Source organism: Ranitomeya variabilis, chromosome 1 (genome assembly GCF_051348905.1).
Source record: "Ranitomeya variabilis isolate aRanVar5 chromosome 1, aRanVar5.hap1, whole genome shotgun sequence".
NCBI classification, from domain to species: Eukaryota; Metazoa; Chordata; class Amphibia; order Anura; family Dendrobatidae; genus Ranitomeya; species Ranitomeya variabilis.
Window position 1 is genome coordinate 384,381,846 of NC_135232.1, and position 22,448 is coordinate 384,404,293.

General features: G+C 44.9%; 1 protein-coding gene across 1 annotated transcript in view; it reads right to left on the reverse strand.

Annotated features, from left to right (window-relative positions):
• The window catches only part of LOC143760690 (transmembrane channel-like protein 2-B), a 255,526-nt gene that overhangs the window by 25,981 nt on the left and 207,097 nt on the right, over positions 1–22,448 (reverse strand). Inside the window, exons 14-15 of the mRNA XM_077249045.1 lie at positions 8,726–8,854; positions 1,007–1,074 (exon numbers count right to left, since the gene is read on the reverse strand). Of these exons, the coding sequence (XP_077105160.1) occupies positions 1,007–1,074; positions 8,726–8,854 (197 nt within the window). The remainder of the gene's footprint in view (positions 1–1,006; positions 1,075–8,725; positions 8,855–22,448) is intronic.

Here is a 22,448-nt window from a genome sequence, read left to right on the forward strand (position 1 = left end):
TGTTGGATTGTCCCGGATGTTCTCTGTATTTGAAATAACTGAATCCTTTGCATTACAACTATTATTCCTAATTCCACTAAGACATTTTTGTGAGCATGAATATATTTATATATGGTATATACAGTATATATATATGTGTCTATATATATATATATAAAAACGAAACCCGACTTTGGAGCTAAGATCGCCGACGGCCGACCCGATCCCACAGTGGGAAGAAGTCGGCGACTTCTGAAAATGGTCGACCCGTTTCGCTCAACCCTACTAGGGAGCATTAGCACATTTCCTGATTGTGGATACTATTCAGTAGAAGGCTTAGTTTTTTAGAGGGCTAAGGATGTTTATTCTACCTAGAATATTAAAGGATGGAGCTTTAAGAAGGAGTGAAATATATTACATTATTACATAGCATGATATGGTATACAGTATAATAGTACATCCCCGATAGACAGGGCATGACCACCAAATATGTAAATATCCTCGTTCTCTTTCATATATATATATATATATATATAAAAACGAAACCCGACTTTGGAGCGAAGATCGCCGACGGCCGACCCGATCCCACAGTGGGAAGAAGTCGGCGACTTCTGAAAATGGTCGACCCGTTTCGCTCAACCCTACTAGGGAGCATTAGCACATTTCCTGATTGTGGATACTATTCAGTAGAAGGCTTAGTTTTTTAGAGGGCTAAGGATGTTTATTCTACCTAGAATATTAAAGGATGGAGCTTTAAGAAGGAGTGAAATATATTACATTATTACATAGCATGATATGGTATACAGTATAATAGTACATCCCCGATAGACAGGGCATGACCACCAAATATGTAAATATCCTCGTTCTCTTTCATATCCTAAACATGTATCTTCAAAATGTTCTATTTAGCTGAGTGTAGATGGGTAGTCTTATGTTATTAAACTGTTGGACTTATTAAGCCTAACGCCCAATAGATTTTCCATCAAGTAATGTTCATTTTGTCCTGATTTACACAATCTCAACTTACCAAATCATGCCTTGATTGAAAATAAGACCAAGAACATTTCCACTTATATCGAACTCAGCATAAGATGGCTGTAAATGTAAGAATATTAACAAGTTATGAAATTGTAATTTATAACCAAGTTGTACATGCATTGAAACCTGCAGTGCCACTGTAGCACAATTTTTCATTATTCAGACTACGGATACAAAATTTCACAATTTTCTGAAAATGATCCCTAATAACTAGTGTTGAGCATTCCGATGCTGCAAGTATCGGGTATCGGCCGATACTTGCTGTATCGGAATTCCGATACCGGGATTCCGATACTCTTGTGGTATCGGATATCGGGTATCGCAACAACATTAATGTTAAAATGTGTAAAAGAGAGAATTAAAATAAAAAATATCGCTATACTCACCTGTCCGACGCAGCCGGGACTTCAGCGAGGGAACCGGCAGCGTTGTTTGTTTAAAATTCGCGCTATTACTTGGTTACGTGAATTCCCGGCTTGTGATTGGTCAGGTCGGCCATGTTGCCGGGACGCGGACCAATCACAGCAAGCCGTGACGAAGTTACGTCACGGCTTGCTGTGATTGGTCCGCGTCCCGGCAATATGGCCGCCCTGACCAATCACAAGCCGTGACGTCACGGGAGGCTGGACACGCGCCCATTTTAAAATGAGCGCGTCCAGCCTCCCGGCTTGTGATTGGTTGACCGCGGCGCAACCAATCACAAGCCGTGACGTCACGGGAGGCTGGACACGCGCCCATTTTAAAATGAGCGCGTGTCCAGCCTCCCGTGACGTCACGGCTTGTGATTGGTCAGGGCGGCCATATTGCCGGGACGCGGACCAATCACAGCAAGCCGTGACGTAATTTCGTCACGGCTTGCTGTGATTGGTCCGCGTCCCGGCAACATGGCCGACCTGACCAATCACAAGCCGGGAATTCACGTAACCAAGTAATAGCGCGAATTTTAAACAAACAACGCTGCCGGTTCCCTCGCTGAAGTCCCGGCTGCGTCGGACAGGTGAGTATAGCGATATTTTTTATTTTAATTCTTTCTTTTACACATTTATATGGTTCCCAGGGCCTGAAGGAGAGTTTCCTCTCCTTCAGACCCTGAGAACCATCAGGAATACCATCCGATACTTGAGTCCCATTGACTTGTATTGGTATCGGGTATCGGTATCGGATTGGATCCGATACTTTGCCGGTATCGGCCGATACTTTCCGATACCGATACTTTCAAGTATCGGACGGTATCGCTCAACACTACTAATAACTCATTCTGAAACCATATTTGTAGAGATTTAGTGTATAGGCACTTAGTGGACATGCTGGTTTTTTTCAAGGTAAAGATGCTTCAGTAAAACACCAGCGACCTCTTTACTGAAGCGCTGTCTTTGGCAACTTTTCTGTCGTTTTTGAAGCAGTTTCACAGCTGCTGTCTTTTTTGATAGCTTAAACCATAAATAGTGAGCAGCTTCCAAAATTTGGCAGCTCATAAAATTAACATGTTACTTTTTGTAGTCGCTTCATGGCTTTTGAAGACAGAACCAGTTAAAGTAACAAAGGACTGAACATGTACACAGCAAGCTATTTTGACATTACTGTGCTTTATGTTTTTTCTTTAAAGCATTTAATAAGCGCTCTTTAGGGCAGGTTTGAGTTGGAATACAACTGAAAAAAGACAACATGAAAACATACCCTAATGGAGCAGGTAGCACAATTATATCTTCTGTAAACATTCACAGTTTCTCAGTTTCTTTGGATTATAAATACAGTGGAAAAAAATAAATAATTGACTGCCCATCTTGCAAGTTTTCCCTCCTACAAATGGAGCGCCCCCAGACGCAGGACCGTGGGGTACTCGGTACCGGGCCTCTCTGTCTCGGTTCTGGAGTTGTCACGGTGGCTAGACCCGGTCCGTGACCCTGCTAAGGGGCGTCCAATGAAAGATGTAGTGGTGGAGCGTGGTGCAAGTCGCGATGAATAACGAGGACACAGGGTTGCAGTCTCTTTACCTCTTTACTGAAGGCTTCAGGATCCGCAATCCAGAGTACTGCTAACAGGGCTGGCTGAGACCGGCCGGTCCGATGGCACATCCAAAGTTCCATTTGCAGGTGGAAATCAGTGCCTTCCTTCTAGCGCCTGTGTGTTGTAGTACCTCCCTGCTGAGCACCACGGGATAGTCCTCACAACTGTTGTGTCTGTTTCTGATGTTATTTCCCACAACTTGTATCTGTTCTGATGTTCTTCTCCATCCCCCAGATGATATGGTTAGGACGCACCCGTATGACGGGTAGGCCTGGAGTTCTTCCGGGACCCTAGAGTCGCCCCTCTCCCACAATTGCCCCCTATGTCTGCTTAGGTGATTTAGGTGAGACAGCCAACCTATAATTAACTGTCCTGCCGCTGTTTGAAGTAATGCTTGGAGCCCAATACTTCCTCAGCGTTCCGGCCACCGGCTACGCGCCTCAGTAGGATGTTGCCTCGATCTTACGGCACGACTCCTACTGGTTTTTATCACCTTTGTGCTGCGATCTCGTTTCTCACTTCTCCACAATAAACCTCGCTTCTTTTCCTTTCTTTGGATACCGCCGCAATGAAGTGCAGGCGCAGTTCCGTTACGTTCTGTTCTGTTCGCTAGGCCTCTGTCAGGATCCCACCCCTGACAGGGACCCCCCTGAATCTTCCCCTGCAACACCCTCTGCCACAGGATGTTGCCTGGTTCCAACCCAGTCAGCTTCTGACTAACTTTCTGTCCAGCCCCCAGTTTTACCAGATTGTGAGGAGTGCCTAATCATAGAACCCTTTGCTCCCCCTGGTGGCCAGAGTGTGACGTGTAATGTGTGACTGTGATACCTGGTCAGGTGAACTCCTTAGGTGCCATCAGATGTACCATCACTCCCCTTAGTGGCGGAGCAACAGTACTGCAACGACCAGGACTCTGGGGTGCTGCACTCCCCCCAGCTAAATCCAGTACTCCCGGACTGGGAAGAAAGCGACAATACATGTCAGCAAAAAGACATACAAATTTTGAAATGCAATGAACAAGTAAATATAACAGTGCTTCCCTTTATGGGATGTGAGGACTCTTGAACGTTACAAACAAAACATGGTTAAATATTTTAAATAACATACTATAAATAACTCCTATTACCCAGCCGGGTATTCTACTTAAGTGCAAATTCTGAACAATAATTTAACTTTTCCTTCAAGGGCGTGTATGCTAAACCCACTAAAGGCTTACAATAAAACTCTAAAATATAAATTAACCTTTTCTTTATTTCTTCTCTTCTAAGTGCAACATTTCTCTTTTTACTCTCTGATTTGTCATATGCAGGACCGCCTGTCTATCTGCCCAGGCCTACTGCCTCTTTTCTTAGTACAGGATCACTGAGCCATCTCTCTATGGCTCTCAGGAGGACTCCCCATCTAACCCCTACGGGTTTACTTTCCTGTCCTCATTCTCTAGTAACATTATTAAGACATTCTCTATAACTATCTAGCTAACTACATATTACTCTACGTATGAACATTATTACTATCTACCTTCTTTAAGGCAACATTATACTTTAAGTGCAACTGGTGAACGTTCCCTTTAAGAGGGAACCAAGTCTCTTTGAGGTAGTGCAGACTCTCTCTATCTGCAAGTCCTTTTAAGGCTGGAGCTTCCATGCTGTACTCAGGAACAGTCTCTTCACAAAGCTCTCTCTTTTGTAAAACCAGTAGAGGGCACCCTTAAGAGGGTGCAAACTATTTACATTACAGTTCGTGAACCATTCACCATCCATGATTCAGCAGTCCGTGTAAACACTGATGAACAAAACAAAACACAAAAAGGCACAAATAGGGATCCCGGGTCAACTAAGGGATCCCTTTAAAAACTAACCCTGGTCGGGTTATAGCAGCAACTGAAAACACAGAAGATGAACAGTTAATGAACTATATACATTAGCAGAGCATGGAGATTTTACTCTTGTTCTGGCGGCCTCCACCGGGGCTTTACCTGGCAGGTGGCCCTCTGCGGCCCAGGTAGGCTGGACTCCAAGTCTACTCTCGGTGCCAGGTGTACCCCATGGGTTTGGGTCTTCTGCATGACCAGATCGTGCGCCGCGATGAGTGTCTGTGTGGGCCAATGGATGATGCCGGCGGCGGCAGCGGCTGCGGCAGCTGCTTCAGCGGAGAGCTCCTCCCCCTCAGCTCTGGATACCACCAGGACGGCCGTACAGCACTGCATGTCTCGGGCCCACCAGCTGCTTCCTTTCAGACGCCGGCGATACGTCACCACGTCTCCGGGTTTCAGGAGGGACTTTGCACCATCTCTGCACAGGCAGGGCTCTACCTCGACCCAGGTTATGCGGACTCTCAGGGCCGCTCCAATTTCCTGGATGAAGCCTTTCCCCTCCTGGGGCAGGTAGACAACCACAACGCCCCATTTCGGCAGGGAGCCCTCCAGCAGCTCACCTCGCACCTCCCGCTCCACTTCCCGCTGGAACTCTGCAATCAGATGGTTTCTGTATTCTCCCCAAGGGAAGGGCCCGAGGTGATGGCCCCCCGGTACTTTGGGGCCAGGCAACGGGGACCCTGAAGCGCGTGTGGTTACAGCAGCAGCCGAGTCTGGTGCAGAGGTGAGGTGACCTCCCTGAGGGTCGCGGCACCGAGTACCTTCACTCGAGGTAACTCCTCTGGCACCACTCCACTCTCCTGAGGGAGGCGTATGGACTGGGGACCGTTCAGGCATGGGGTGCCCCATAGACTGCTCCCGCGGGTCGAGGTCCTCCAACGAGGGCATGTCGGAATAGTCCTCCGGTGACGGGGGTCGGTGCGGGGCCATCCTTCTCTGTAGGCCTTCTCTGGTCTCCGGTTCCACCTCATCTGAGTCATAGTTTCGTTTCTTCGGCATCTGCCCGCCATAGAAGATCAGGAGGCGGGTCTCAACTGCTGACGGACACGTCCTCAGGATACAGAAATACTTAGACTGGGTGGTCATCGTCTTTCGCGCTCTCCAGCTCATGTACGCCCACTCCACACCCCTCTTCTTCTGCGCTCCTCAGCGCTGTAATGGCGGCGGTTTTGGTGGGCATTTTTGGCGGCAAGTAGCAATACACAGTCTTTGCAATAAGTCATGGTTCAAGCACAATTCGGACACAGTTCCAAGGCACACATGACATTCAGGCTTAAGTAGATCCTGTTTGTGACACCAAGTTGGAGCACCCCCAGACGCAGGGCCATGGGGTACTCGGTACTGAGCCTCTCTATCTCGGTTCTGGAGTTGTCACGGTGGCTAGACCCGGTCCTTGACCCTGCTAAGGGGCGTCCAATGAAAGATGTAGTGGTGGAGCATGGTGCAAGTCGCGATGAATAACGAGGACACAGGGTTGCAGTCTCTTTACCTCTTTACTGAAGGCTTCAGGATCCGCAATCCAGAGTACTGCTAATAGGGCTGGCTGAGACCGGCCGGTCCGATGGCACATGCAGAGTTCCCTTTGCAGGTGGAAATCAGTGCCTTCCTTCTAGCGCCTGTGTGTTGTAGTACCTCCCTGCTGAGCACCACGGGATAGTCCTCACAACTGTTGTGTCTGTTTCTGATGTTATTTCCCACAACTCATATCTGTTCTGATGTTCTTCTCCGTCCCCCAGATGATATGGCTAGGATGCACCCGTATGACAGGTAGGCCTGGAGTTCTTCCAGGACCCTAGAGTCGCCCCTCTCCCACAATTGCCCCCTATGTCTACTTAGGTGATTTAGGTGAGACAGACAACCTAAAATTAACTGTCCTGCCGCTGTTTGAAGTAATGCTTGGAGCCCAATACTTCCTCGGCGTTCCGGCCACCGGCTACGCGCCTCAGTAGGATGTTGCCTCGATCTTACGGCACGACTCCTATGCAATGAAGTGCAGGCGCGGTTCCGTAATGTTCTGTTCGCTAGGCCTCTGTCAGGATCCCACCCCTGACAGGGACCCCCCTGAATCTTCCCCTGCAACACCCTCTGCCACAGGATGTTGCCTGGTTCCAACCCAGTCAGCTTCTGACTAACTTTCTGTCCAGCCCCCAGTTTTACCAGATTGTGAGAAGTGGCCTAATCATAGAACCCTTTGCTCCCCCTGGTGGCCAGAGTGTGACGTGTAATGTGTGACTGTGATGCCTGGTCAGGTGAACTCCTTAGGTGCCATCAGACGTACCATCACTCCCCTTAGTGGCGGAGCAACAGTACTGCAACGACCAGGACTCTGGGGCACTGCACAAAGAATGGAGAGGTCTGTAATTTTTATTGTAGGTTCACTTCTACTGGGAGAGACAGAATCTAAAAATAAAATCAGAAAATCACATTGTATGATTTTTAAGTAATTAGAATGTATTTATTGCTTGAAATAAGTATTTGATCACCTACTAACCAGCAAGAATTTTGGCTCTCGGAGACCTGTTTGTTTTTCTTTCAGAAGCCCTCCTACTCTGCAATCATTACCTGTATTAATTGCATCTGTTTTAATTTGTTACCTGCATAAAAGACACCTGTGCATGCACTCAATCAGGTACTCTCCAACCTTTCCACCATATCCAAGACCAAAGAGCTATCTAAAGACAACCGGACAATAAGCAAGCAGTTTGGTGAGAAAGCAAAAACTGTTGGCACAAAATTGAAGAAACGCAAGATGTCTAGGTCCATTTGAAGTTCTCCAGTCACCATCTGAATGATCCAGAGGAGGCATTGGAGAGAGTTATGTGGTCAGATGATACCAAAATAGAACTTTTTGGTATCAACTCAACTCACCGTATTTGAAGAAAGAAGAAGGATGAGTATAACCACAAGAACCCTGTCCCAATCGTGAAGCATGGTGAGGGAAACATCATACGTTGGTGGTGCTTTTCTGCAACGGGGATAGGACGACCGCACTGTATTGAAGGAAGGATAGATGGGGTCATGTAATGTGAGATTTTGTCCAACAACCTCTTTCCCTCAGTAAGAGCATTGAAGATGGGTCATGACTGGGTCTTCCAGCCTGAGAATGACTTGAAACACACAGCCAAAGCAACTAAGGAGTGGCTCCGTAAGAAGCATTTCAAGGTCCTGGAGTGGCCTAGCCAGTCTCCAGACCTGAACACAATATAAATCTTTGGAAGGAGCTGAAACTCAATATTGCCCAGTACCAGCCCAGAAACCTGAAAAATTTGTGAAAAGGAGTGGGCCAATATCCCTGCTGCAGTATGTGCAAACTTGGTTGAGAATTACAGGAAATGTCTGACCTCTGTAATTGCAAACAAAGGTTTCTGTACCAAATAGTAATTTCTGTTTTTCTATTGTATCAAATACTTATTTCATGCAATAAAATGCAAATTAATTGTGTAAGAATCATAAAATGTGATTTTCTGGATTTTTCTTTAGTTGAAGTGCACCTATTATAAAAACTATAGACCTCTCCATTCTTTTTAGGTGGGAAAACTTGCAAAATAGTTAGTGTATCAAATACTTATTTTCCTCACTTTCAGTACCTTACCAAAACTATTCAAAGAGATTATTTTACAGGGAAGACAAGTTTAAAATTAATAAATATTAGATTGTTTATGAATTATGTTGAAATCAGTGAGGTCTATCGCTTACTATGATTGATATCAAATAGATAGCTTGATAGATACATACATACATTGATAGATAGATAGATAGATAGATAGATAGATAGATAGATAGATAGATAGATAGATTTTTTTTTCATCAAAATTTAAATAAACCTACAAATCCAGACTCCAAATCCCAACACCAGCAATAATTGAGAAATCTGACAATCACTGCTCGGCCAAAGTCTCCCACAAGAATCATGAGGTAGTTCATCTGTGTATCTGATACTGTTAGCTTTACAAATTCCTGTAAGATAAAAGGATAAAAAGGTATACAATTTTATAATAGTACTAGCTATTGAATCCGTTCTACGCCCCGGTGATGAGCATTTTTATTGGTACATTTCCGGCCCATTTTCTTTTAAGACACTGTGTCTGTGAATTTGGAGAGTGTAGTATGCGCAGGCTCTGACTCTAGAACCATTTTATTGAAGTAATGCACACTGCTATGTTGATGTTGTAGTACATTAACCCCTTAGTGACAGAGCCAATTTGGTACTTAATGACCAAGCCAATTTTTACAATTCTGACCACTCTCACTTTATGAGGCTATAACTCTGGACCGCTTTAATGGATCCTACCGATTCAGAGTTTACTTTTTCGTGACATATTGTACTTCATGATAGTGCTAACAATTCTTTGATATTACTTGCGTTTATTTATGAAAAAAATGGAAATATGGCAAAAAAATTTAAGTTTTTGCAATTTTCCAACTTTGAATTTTTATGCCCTTAAATCAGAGAGATATTTAAAAAACTAGTTAATAAATAATATTTCCCACATGTCTACTTTACATCAGCACAATTTTGGAAACAAAATTTTTTTATGTTCGGAAGTTATAAGGGTTAAAAGTTAACCAGCAATTTCTCATTTTTACAACAAAATTTACAAAAACATTTTTTTAGGCACCACGTCACATTTAAAGTCACATTGAGGGGTGTACATGACAGAAAATACCCAAAAGTGACACTATTCTAAAAACTACACCCTTCAAGGTGCTCAAAACCACATTCAAGAAGTTTATTAACCCTTTACGTGCTTCACAGGAACTGAAGCAATGTGGAAGAAAAAAACATTTAACTTTTTTTTACAAACATTTTATTTAGAACCATTTTTATTTATTTTCACAAGTGTGAAAAGAGAAAATGAACCACAAAATTTGTTGTGCAATTTCTCCTAAATACGCCGATACCCCATATGTGGGGGTAAACCACTGTTTGGGCACACGGCAGAGCTTGGAAGAGAAGGAGCGCCATTTGACTTTTTTAATGTAGAATTGGCTGGAATTGAGATCGGATGCCATGTCGCGTGTGGAGAGCCAAGAATATACCTAAACAGTGGAAACCCCCCAATTCTAACTCCAACCCTAAAACCAACACACCCCTAATCCCAATCCTATCCATAATCCTAATCACAACCCTAACCTCAACACACCCGTTACCCTAATCGCAACCCTAACCATAACCCTAATCACAACCCTAACCCCAACACATCCCTAACTCTAATACCAATGCTAACCATAACCCCTAATCAAAACCCTAACCCCAACACACCTCTAACTCTAATCCCAATCCTAACCACAACTCTAACCACAAACCTAACCCTAATCCCAGCACTAATCCTAATACACCCCTAACCCTAATTCCAACCCTGACCATAACCCTAATCCTAAACCTAACTCTGATCCCAACCCTAACCCTAATCCCAACTCTAACCCTAACTTTAGCCCCAACCCTAACCCTAGCTTTATCCCCAACCCTAACCCTAACTTTAGCCCAACTCACTTTAGCCCAACTGTAACCCTAGTTGGAAAATGGAAATAAATACATTTTCTTTATTTTATTTTTTAATAGCTCAGGGGGTGATAAAGGGGGGTGTTATTTATTATTTTCTTATTTTGATCACTGTGATAGACTTTATCACGGTGACCAAAATGAACCAATAGGAAAAATCTTCCTATTGTTGCCGGGCCCGGACGGCAGATCTCGGCAGGCGCACTGCACATGCCATTTTCTCCAGGAATTAGCCGGAGGCACGGGGGACTTCAAGGGGCCATGGAGGGACTCTGCAGGTACCGGGGGGGGGGGTGATCGGAGGACCAGGGGGATCAGGGACTCTTTCTCTCTCCTCTGATGTGCGATCACATCAGAGGAGAGAGAAATTGAATGGCACATCAGACTTTTTTTTTGCGGCTGCCGTTACACGTTTAGTAACAGTGATCGGAAGAAAATGGTGGTGCCCATGGGGGGATGTACGAGGGCTGAGGAGCACCAGGAGGTACTGGGGGGATCGGGGACCCTACTTCTTTGTCCTCTGATGTACCATCACATCGGACCACAGAGAAATTAAATGGGAAATCGCTTTTTTTTGCGGTCGCCTGTTATCGGTTAATTACCGTCGATCACAACCCGGGTGGTTCTCCGAATCATGTTCTCTGTGGTCTCGGCTACCCCCGGCAACCGAGACCCAGGAAAAAATCAGACTCTGGGGGACGCTATACACTGGTTTAAGTACCCTTAACTACCGCTGTTAAAAGGCGTATTGGCGGCCATTAAGGGGTTAAAATGGCAATGGAGTCAATGCGTGCGCATACAACAATATACGTCACCATTTCATTGAAGACACTGTATATGCGAATTTGCAGGCACAGTGTCTTAAAAAAAGGTGGTATGTGCATGTGCTGACTCCGGTGCCATTTCATTAACCCCTTTACCCCCAAGGGTGATTTGCATGTTAATGACCACGCCAATTTTTACAATTCTGAAAACTGTCCCTTTATAAGGTAATAACTCTGGAATGCTTTCATGGAACCTGGTGATTATGACATTGTATTCTCGTGACATATTGTACTTCATGATAGTGGTAAAATTTATTTTATATGACTTGCAATTATTTGTGAAAAAAATGGAAATATGGCAAACATTTTGAAAATTTCACAATTTTCCAACTTTGAATTTTCATTCTCTAAAATCACAGAGATATGTTACACAAAATCTATATATATAAGAGGCATCATGATTACTCGCTAATCCTGCCCCCTGCACAGTATCTCCGCCCCCCCACCACATCACCACACATAATCCTTCCCCCCACCCCATTACCACACACAATCCCACTCCCCACAAATCCTGCCCCCCCACCACCACACATAATTCTGCCCCCCAACACATCACCACACAATCCCACCCCCCAACACATCACCACACATAATCCCGCCCCCCCACCACATTACTACACATAATCCCGCCCCCCCACCACCACACATAATCCTGCCCCCCAACACATCACCACACAATCCCGCCCCCCAACACATCACCACACATAATCCCGCCCCCCCACCACATTACTACACATAATCCAGCCCCCCACCACATTACCACACATAATCCCGCCCCTTCAATACATCACCACACATAATCCCGCCCCCTCACCACATCACCACACATAATCCCGCCCCCCACATCACCACACATAATACCACCCCCACCACATTAATACATATAATACCGCCCCCCCACATTACCACAGATAATCCCGCCCCCACCACATTACTACACATAATCCCGCCCCCATCACATCACCACATATAATCCCGCCCCCTTACCACATTACCACACATAATCCCACCCCCCACCACATTACCACACACAATCCCGCCCCCACCACATTACCACACACATTCCGCACCACATCACCACTCACAATCCCGCCCCCACCACATCACCACACATAATCCTGCCCCCCACTACATCACCACACATAATCCCGCCCCACACCACATCACCACACATAATCCTGCCCCCACCACATTACCACACATAATCCCACCCCCCACCATATTACCACACATAATCCCGCCCCCCATAACATTACCACACACAATCCCGCCCCCCCACCACATTGCTACAGATAATCCTGCCCCCTCACCACATTACCACACATAATCCCGCCCCCCTCTAAATTACCACACATAATCCTGCCCCCCTCCACATTACCACACATAATCCTGCCCCCACCACATTACCACACATAATCCTGCCCCCCACCACATTACCACACATAATCCTGCCCCCACCACATTACCACACATAATCCTGCCCCCCACCCCATTACCACACATAATCCCGCCCCCCCACCCCATTACCACACATAATCCCACCCCCCCACCCCATTACCACACATAATCCCGCCCCCCACCACATTACCACACATAATCCCACCCCACACACATCACCACACTATTGTTATTAACTTCATTTTAAGTTAATTTACCCCCTGCGTAAGCGCTATTGAATGTTGTCATTATTTACTTTAGTTTAATCACCAGCAGCGTTAATTAGATAGCAATGAGCGTGCCGAGTGTTAGCTGGCTGGAAACATCTAGTACTTAATAAGTAACATTTCTCACATGTCTACATTACAACAGCACAATTTTGGAATCAAATTTTTTTTTTGTTCGGAAGTTATTAGGGTTAAAAGTTAAACAGCGATTTCTCAGTTTTACAGCACCATTTTTTTTAGGGACCACCTCACATTTGAAGTCTTTATGACAGAAAATACCCAAAAGTGACACCATTTTCAAAACTGTACTCCTCAAGGTGCTCAAAACCACATCCAAGAAGTTTTTTAACCCTTCAGGTGCTTCACAGGAATTTTTGGAGTGTTTAAAAAAACAAAACATTTAACTTTTTCACAAAAAATTTCAGATTAAAATTTTTTATTTTACCAAGGGTAACAGGACCACAAAGGTTGTTGTGCAATTTGTTCTGAGTATGCCGATACCCAATATGTGCAGGTAAACTACTGTTTGGGCGCATGGTAGAGCTTGGAAGAGAAGGAGCGCTGTTTGACTTTTCAATGCAAAATTGGCTGGAATTGAGATCGGACGCCATGTCGCATTTCGAGAGCCCCTGATGTGCCTAAACAGTGGAAACTCCCCACAAGTGACACAATTTTGGAAACTAGACCCCCATGGAACTTATATAGATGTGTGGTGAGCACTTTGAACCCCCAAGTGTTTCACAGAAGTTTATAATATAAAGACGTAAAAGTAAAGAAATCATTATTTTTTCACAAAAATGATCTTTTTGCCCCCAATTTTTTATTTTCCCAAAGGATAACAAAATAAATTGGACCGAAAAAGTTATTGTGCAATTTGTCCTGAGTGCGTGAGTTGCGCATGGCAGAGCTCAGAAGGGAAGGAGCACCAGATTTTACTGTTATGGTTTGCAGGTGCTATGACCCACTGGGAGAGCCCATGAAGTGCCAAAACAGCAGAATTCCTCATAAGTGACCCCATTTTACGAACTACACCTCTCAATGAATTCATCTAGGGGTGCAGAGATCATATTGACACCATGAGTGTGTCACAGAATTTAACACCATTGGGCAGTGAGGACAAAATAACTACATTTTTACCACCAAAATTTTGTTTTAGCCAAAGATTTTACATTTTCACACAAGAAGTGGGTAAAAATGGAAACAAAATTTGTCCCACAATTTCTACTGAACATGGCAATACCCTATATGTGGCTGTACAATGCTACTTAGCCATGCGGAGAGACTCGGGAGGAACGGAGCGCTATTTGCCTATTCGAGTGAAAGGGTCTGTGCACATGTCAGTGTGTTTCCACGGACCGTGTGTCCGTGGGCAATGCACTCTGACATGTCCATTTTTTTATGTCAGCACAAGCCATAAAACATTCCGCACACGTCCATACACATGGATGTCATCCATGTGACATGCATCGGTGCCGGGGAAGAAGTGTTGCAGTAAACTGTTCCCGCTCGCCGGGTGCTGAACACAGCTCTCCTAACTCTTCCCTTAAATAAATAATTTAAAAAAACAGCGTCGAGTCCCCCCCATTTTTGACAACCAGTCTTGCTAAAGCTCACAGCTGGGGGCTGTTATTCTCAGGCTCGTAAGGGGCCATGGATATTGACCCCCCAGCCTAAAAATAGCAGCCTGCCGCTGCCCAGAAAAGGCACATCAATTAGGTGCGCCAATTCTGGTTCTTTGCCTGACTCTTCCCACTTGCCCTGTAGCAGTGGCAAGTGGGGTAATAGTTGTTGGATTGACTTCACCGGTGACATCAAGCCAACAGCTTAGTAATGGAGAAACGTCTATAAGATACCTATGCATTACTAATCATATAGTTGTATGGTAAATAAAGACACAGCAAGAATAAAGTCTTTTATTTGAAATAAAAACACAACAGTTTAATATTTTTATTATTACGTCTAATTCCCCATCACCCTCGATGTCCTGTAATAAAATTTAAATAATAAAACAACAATATACCATACCTGTCCGTCGTTGTGTCCCACCCCGCTATCCATGTCTGGGGGACATAAAAAGTTATTTACCATACAACTATAGGATTAGTAATGGATAGGCTAGTCATATAATAATTGGCTCACAGCACCTCATGCAAACACAGGGTTGACTTTACCCAAAATTGCAGCTCTCGTCAAATGAGTCCATCTTGGAGAAAGTTCAAACATCCAATAGAAAATAAAGAAAGCATGCCACAAGTTGGTGAATTTATATCACCTTTATTCTGCATACTGCTGCAATCCAACAGGATCTTTATCAAGCACACAATACATTGCAATAACCCTCCTTAAATACTATAACCACATCCACTTCATTAACAACCACCAATCAAAAAAGCACAAATACAATAATATAAATATCCACAACTGACAAGCTTAAAAGCACCCCAAATGATTATGAGTAGAGTTGAGCGACTTTTACTCGAAACCCGACTATGTCAAAAGTCGGGTTGGGTGAAATCGGCCGATTATTGCGTAAAGTCGGGGGCCGACTGAAACACGAAACCCAATGCAAGTCAATGGGGAATCAAAGTCGGTAGTGAGTGGACGACAGCAAAACACCTACAGTGCCCATTTTAATGCCAAGAACATCAATTCTTATTACTGAAGCTTGTCAATCTTAATTTACTTTATAATAATAGTTAGGCATTAAAAACTGGGGGTCATTTGGCTAAAGTTGTGGGGGGGTAGGACTGGCTCAAGATTTTCGTGGGCCCAGGAAATGTGGAATACGTCACGGCGGTGGATGTTATGATCTGGTGGTTTAGGAGCAGCATAAGACGTACTCTGGAGAAGGTGGTACCTGTACTGACCGCGGACCCTGAACTCAACACCGCAACTAGAAGCAGCCGTGGGATGTTCCTGACACTCCCTAGACACCTCGTCACAGCCGGAGGACTAAATACCCCTAAAGATAGAAATGGAAAACTATCTTGCCCCAGAGAAAATCCCCAAAGGATAGACAGCCCCCCACAAATATTGACTGTGAGAGGAGAGGGAATAAACATACAAAGGCTGAAATCAGGATTTAGCAAAGGAGGCCATTCTAACTAGACAGAAAGGATAGGACAGAGTACTATGCGGTCAGTATTAAAATACTAGCAAAATATCCACCACAGAGAATACAAAAACTCCACATCTAACTAAAGGTATGGAGGGTATATCTGCATCTCCAGAGATTCCAGCTTGGATGAAAAAGTCCTTATACAGACCAAGCTGGACAAGACAAAACATAGAAATGCACAGAACTATAAGGCCCACTGCAGGACTGCAAAAACAAAGCCAGGACTTATCTTTGTTGCAAAGAACAGCAAGCAGGAGAGACCAGACTGAGATGTGGATCCTCCAGGAACCATGGACAACTGGCACTAAGTAAAGGATCTAGCCAGATTAAATAGCCCAGTCAGAATTGTTAATAAGTGGCAGCACCTGATAACTGCTGAAATCCAAAGGAGCAGCAGTACCACTTATAACCACTGGAGGGAGCCCAAAAGCAGAACTCACAGCAGTATCACTTATAACCACCGGAGGGAGCCCAAAAGCAGAATTCACAACAGTACCCCCCCCCCTTGAGGAGGGGTCACCAAACCCTCACCAGAGCCCCCCGGCCGATCAGGATGAGCCAAATGAAAAGCACGAACCAAATCAGCAGCATGAACATCAGAGACAACAACCCAAGAATTATCCTCCTGGCCATAACCCTTCCATTTGACAAGATACTGAAGCCTCCGCCTCGAAAAACGAGAATCCAAAATTTTCTCAACCACATACTCCAGCTCCCCATCAACCAACACCGGGGCAGGAGGATCAACAGAAGGAACAATGGGCACCACATATCTCCGCAGTAAAGATCTATGGAAAACATTATGGATGGCAAAAGAGGCTGGAAGGGCCAAACGAAAAGACACAGGATTGATAATCTCAGAAATCTTATAAGGACCAATAAACCGAGGCTTGAACTTAGGGGAAGAAACCTTCATAGGAACATGACGGGAAGACAACCAGACTAAATCCCCAACCCGAAGCCGGGGACCAACACACTGACGACAGTTAGCAAAACGCTGAGCCTTCTCCTGAGACAACGTCAAATTGTCTACCACATGAGTCCAAATCTGCTGTAACCTGTCCACTGCAGAATCCACACCAGGACAATCGGAAGGCTCAACCTGCCCCGAAGAAAAACGAGGATGAAAACCAAAATTACAAAAGAAGGGCGAAACCAAAGTAGCCGAACTAGCCCGATTATTAAGGGCAAACTCGGCCAATGGCAAGAAAGCTACCCAATCATCCTGATCAGCAGACACAAAGCATCTCAAATAAGTTTCCAAGGTCTGATTAGTTCGCTCGGTTTGGCCATTTGTCTGAGGGTGAAATGCTGAAGAAAAAGACAAATCAATGCCCATCCTAGCACAAAAGGCCCGCCAAAACCTAGAAACAAACTGGGAATCTCTGTCAGACACAATATTCTCAGGAATGCCATGTACACGAACCACGTGCTGAAAAAACAACGGAACCAAATCAGAAGAGGAAGGCAACTTAGGCAAGGGTACCAAATGAACCATCTTAGAAAACCGATCACAAACCACCCAGATGACAGACATCTTCTGGGAAACAGGAAGATCTGAAATAACATCCATAGAAATATGAGTCCAAGGCCTCTCAGGGACCGGCAAAGGCAAAAGCAACCCACTAGCGCGGGAACAGCAAGGCTTGGCCCATGAACAAGTCCCACAGGACTGCACAAAAGAACGCACATCCCGTGACAAAGAAGGTCACCAAAAGGACCTACCAACCAAATCTCTGGTACCAAAAATCCCAGGATGGCCAGCCAACACAGAACAATGAACCTCAGAAATCACCTTACTAGTCCATCTATCAGGAACAAACAGTTTCCCCGCTGGACAGCGATCAGGTTTATCAGCCTGAAATTCCTGAAGCACCCGTCGCAAATCAGGGGAGATGGCAGAAAGAATCACCCCTTCCTTGAGAATAACAACCAGCTCAAGGACTCCAGGAGAATCAGGCAAAAAGCTCCTAGAGAGGGCATCGGCCTTAACATTCTTAGAACCCTGTTATGACCTCGTGGTTACGGAGCAGCACTGATATGACCTGGTGGGTAAAATAAATCATGGACCAGCTCTGAGGAGGTGGAAGCTTTACTGACCGCAATCCCTACTCCTAGCACCAACACTAGAAATAGCCGTGGAGTGTTCCTGACTCTCCCTAGACACCTCGTCACGGCCTAAGAACTAACTACCCCTGAAGATGGAAACGGAAAACTATCTTGCCTCAGAGAAACTCCCAAAAGGAAAGATAGCCCCCCACAAATATTGACTGTGAGTGGAGAGGGAAATGACAAACACAGAAATGAAAATAGATTTTAGCAAAGGAGGCCAATAATAATCTAAATAGACAGAAATAGAAAAGGATACTGTGCGGTCAGTATTAAAAAACTAAAAATCCACGCAGAGTTTACAAAAAATAGTCTCCACACCGACTCACGGTGTGGAGGGGCAAATCTGCTTCCCCAGAGCCTCCAACTAGCCTGAATATTTCATAATGACAAGCTGGACAAAAAGAGACATAACTTTAACCTGAACAGAAGGTCAAAAGCAAAGGAACAACCCAAGAACTAGCAGAACTTATCTTAAGCTTAAATGGAATGGCCAACAGAGAAATCCAAGGAGAGGACTGAATCCAACCAGAAAACATTGACAGCTGGCATGGACTACAGACCAGAGCCAAGTAAAATAGCAAGGCCAGGGAACCAATTAGTGAAAGCAGCTGCTAAGTTCCACTCGAAACCACCAGAGGGAGCCCAAGAGCAGAACTCTCAAAAGTACCATTCATAACCACAGGAGGGAGCCCAAGAACGGAATTCACAACAGAACCCGGAAGGTACGAGACCACAAAATCAAAACCGGAGAAAAACAGGGACCATCGAGCCTGTCTAGGATTCAGCCGCTTGGCAGACTCGAGGTAAATCAGATTCTTATGATCGGTCAAGACCACCACACGGTGCTTGGCCCCCTCAAGCCAATGTCGCCACTCCTCAAATGCCCACTTCATAGCCAACAATTCCCAATTGCCGACATCATAATTGCGTTCCGCAGGCGAAAATTTTTGGGAAAAGAAGGCACACGGTTTCATCAAGGAACCATCAGAATTCCTCTGAGACAAAACGGACCCTGCCCCAATCTCAGAAGCATCAAGATCAACCTGAAAAGGAAGAGAAACATCTGGCTGACGCAACACAGGGGCAGAAGTAAATCGGCGTTTAAGTTCCTGAAAGGCAGAAACAGCCGCAGAGGACCAATTCGTCACATCAGCGCCTTTCTTCGTCAAATTGGTCAGGGGTTTAACCACACTGGAGAAGTTGGCAATGAAATGGCAATAAAAATTAGCAAAGCCCAAAAATTTCTGAAAGCTCTTCACAGATGTTGGTTGAATCCAATCATGAATGGCCTGAACCTTAACAGGATCCATTTCTATAGACGGGGGAGAAAAAATGAAACCCAAAAAAGAAACCTTCTGAACTCCAAAGAGGCACTTAGACCCCTTCACAAATAAAGCATTATCACGAAGGATCTGAAATACCATCCTGACCTGTTTCACATGAGACTCCCAATCATCGGAAAAAATCAAAATATCATCCAAATATACAATCATGAATTTATCGAGATAATTGCGGAAAATATCATGCATGAAGGACTGAAACACAGATGGAGCATTAGAAAGCCCGAAAGGCATCACAAGGTATCCAAAATGGCCTTCGGGCGTATTAAACGCAGTTTTCCATTCGTCACCCTGTTCAATACGAACAAGATTATACGCCCCTCGAAGGTCAATCTTAGTAAACCAACTAGCCCCCTTAATCCTAGCGAACAAATCAGAAAGCAAAGGCAAAGGGTATTGAAATTTGACCGTGATCTTATTAAGAAGGCGATAATCAATACAGGGTCTCAAGGAGCCATCCTTCTTGGCAACAAAAAAAAAACCTGCTCCCAATGGTGACGAAGATGGCCGAATATGCCCTTTCTCCAAGGACTCCTTAACATAACTCCGCATGGCGGTATGTTCTGGCACAGACAGGTTGAAAAGTCGGCCCTTAGGGAACCTACAGCCTGGAATCAAGTCAATAGCACAATCACAGTCCCTATGCGGAGGAAGGGAACTGGACTTGGGCTCATCAAATACATCCTGGAAATCTGACAAAAACTCTGGAATTTCAGAAGAGGGGGAAGAGGAAATTGACATCAAAGGAACGTCATTATGAACCCCCTGACAACCCCAACTAGTCACAGACATAGATTTCCAATCCAGCACCGGATTATGTACCTGTAACCATGGAAACCCCAGCACAATAACATCATGCAAATTATGCAACACCAGAAAACGACAATCTTCCTGATGGGCTGGCGCCATGCACATGGTCAGCTGTGTCCAAAACTGAGGTTTATTTTTAGCCAATGGTGTAGCATCAATACCCCTCAAAGGAATAGGGTTCTGCAAAGGCTGTAAGGGAAAACCACAACGTTTGGCAAATTCTAAGTCCATTAAGTTCAAAGCGGCGCCTGAATCCACAAATGCCATGACAGAAAATGACGATAATAAGCAGATCAGGGTCACAGATAACAGAAATTTAGGTTGTACAGTACTGATGGTAACGGAACTAGCGATTCTCTTTGTACGCTTAGAGCAATTCGAAATAACATGAGCAGAATCGCCGCAGTAAAAACACAACCTATTCTGACGTCTGAATACTAGTCGTTCAGCTCTAGACAAAATCCTATCACACTGCATAGGCTCAGTACTCCGCTCGGAAGACAGCGCCATATTGTGCACAACTTTGCGATCGCGCAAGCGCCGATCAATCTGAATGGCCAGAGACATAGAATCACTCAGATCAGCAGGCGTGGGGAACCCCACCATTACGTCTTTTACGGATTCAGAAAGACCCTTTCTGAAAATTGCCGCCAAGGCATCCTCATTCCATTTAGTCAGCACAGACCATTTTCAAAATTTCTGGCAATACGATTCTGCCGCTTCTTGACCCTGACACAGGGCCAACAAGGTCTTCTCAGCATGATCCACTGAATTAGGTTCATCATACAATAACCCTAGCACCTGAAAGAAGGTGTCTACATTAAGCAAAGCCGGATTCCCCGATTCCAGGGAAAAGGCCCAGTCCTGAGGATCACTGCGTAGCAGAGAGATGACAATTTTAACCTGCTGAATAGGATCACCAGAGGAACGGGGTTTCAGAGCAAAAAACAGTTTACAGTTATTTTTAAAGCTCAAAAATTTGGACCTGTCCCCAAAAAACAAATCAGGAGTTGGAATTCTAGGTTCTAAAACCGGAGTATGAACGATATAATCGGAAATACCCTGTACTCTAGCAGCAAGCTGATCCACACGAGAATCCATGTCAGCGCCAAACTCCTGAGCCACCCAGAGGTAAAGAGGGAAAAAAAAAGACACAATAGACTAGAGAAAAAAAAAATGGCTCAGCACTTTCCTTCCCTTCTTTTGAGATGCAATTAACTCATTGTTGGCCAGTTGTACTGTTATGATCTGGTGGTTTAGGAGCAGCATAAGACGTACTCTGGAGAAGGTGGTACCTGTACTGACCGCGGACCCTGAACTCAACACCGCAACTAGAAGCAGCCGTGGGATGTTCCTGACACTCTCTAGACACCTCGTCAAAGCCGGAGGACTAAATACCCCTAAAGATAGAAACGGAAAACTATCTTGCCTCAGAGAAAATCCCCAAAGGATAGACAGCCCCCCACAAATATTGACTGTGAGAGGAGAGGGAATAAACATACAAAGACTGAAATCAGGATTTAGCAAAGGAGGCCATTCTAACTAGATAGAAAGGATAGGACAGAGTACTATGCGGTCAGTATTAAAATACTAGCAAAATATCCACCACAGAGAATACAAAAACTCCACATCTAACTAAAGGTATGGAGGGTATATCTGCATCTCCAGAGATTCCAGCTTGGATGAGAAAGTCCTTATACAGACCAAGCTGGACAAGACAAAACATAGAAATGCACAGAACTATAAGGCCCACTGCAGGACTGCAAAAACAAAGCCAGGACTTATCTTTGTTGCAAAGAACAGCAAGCAGGAGAGACCAGACTGAGATGTGGATCCTCCAGGAACCATGGACAACTGGCACTAAGTAAAGGATCTAGCCAGATTAAATAGCCCAGTCAGAATTGTTAATAAGTGGCAGCACCTGATAACTGCTGAAATCCAAAGGAGCAGCAGTACCACTTATAACCACCGGAGGGAGCCCAAGAGCAGAACTCACAGCAGTATCACTTATAACCACCGGAGGGAGCCCAAAAGGAGAATTCACAACAGGTGGAGCAGAGAGAGGTAAGTATTTCAACTTTGCAAGTGCTGTGATCCTGAGCAAGCAGGGGGGCCCACTCGAAGGCATTGGCACTGGCACAGGCCCCTCATAGTACAATGGTGTGTTTGACAGCGTGTGG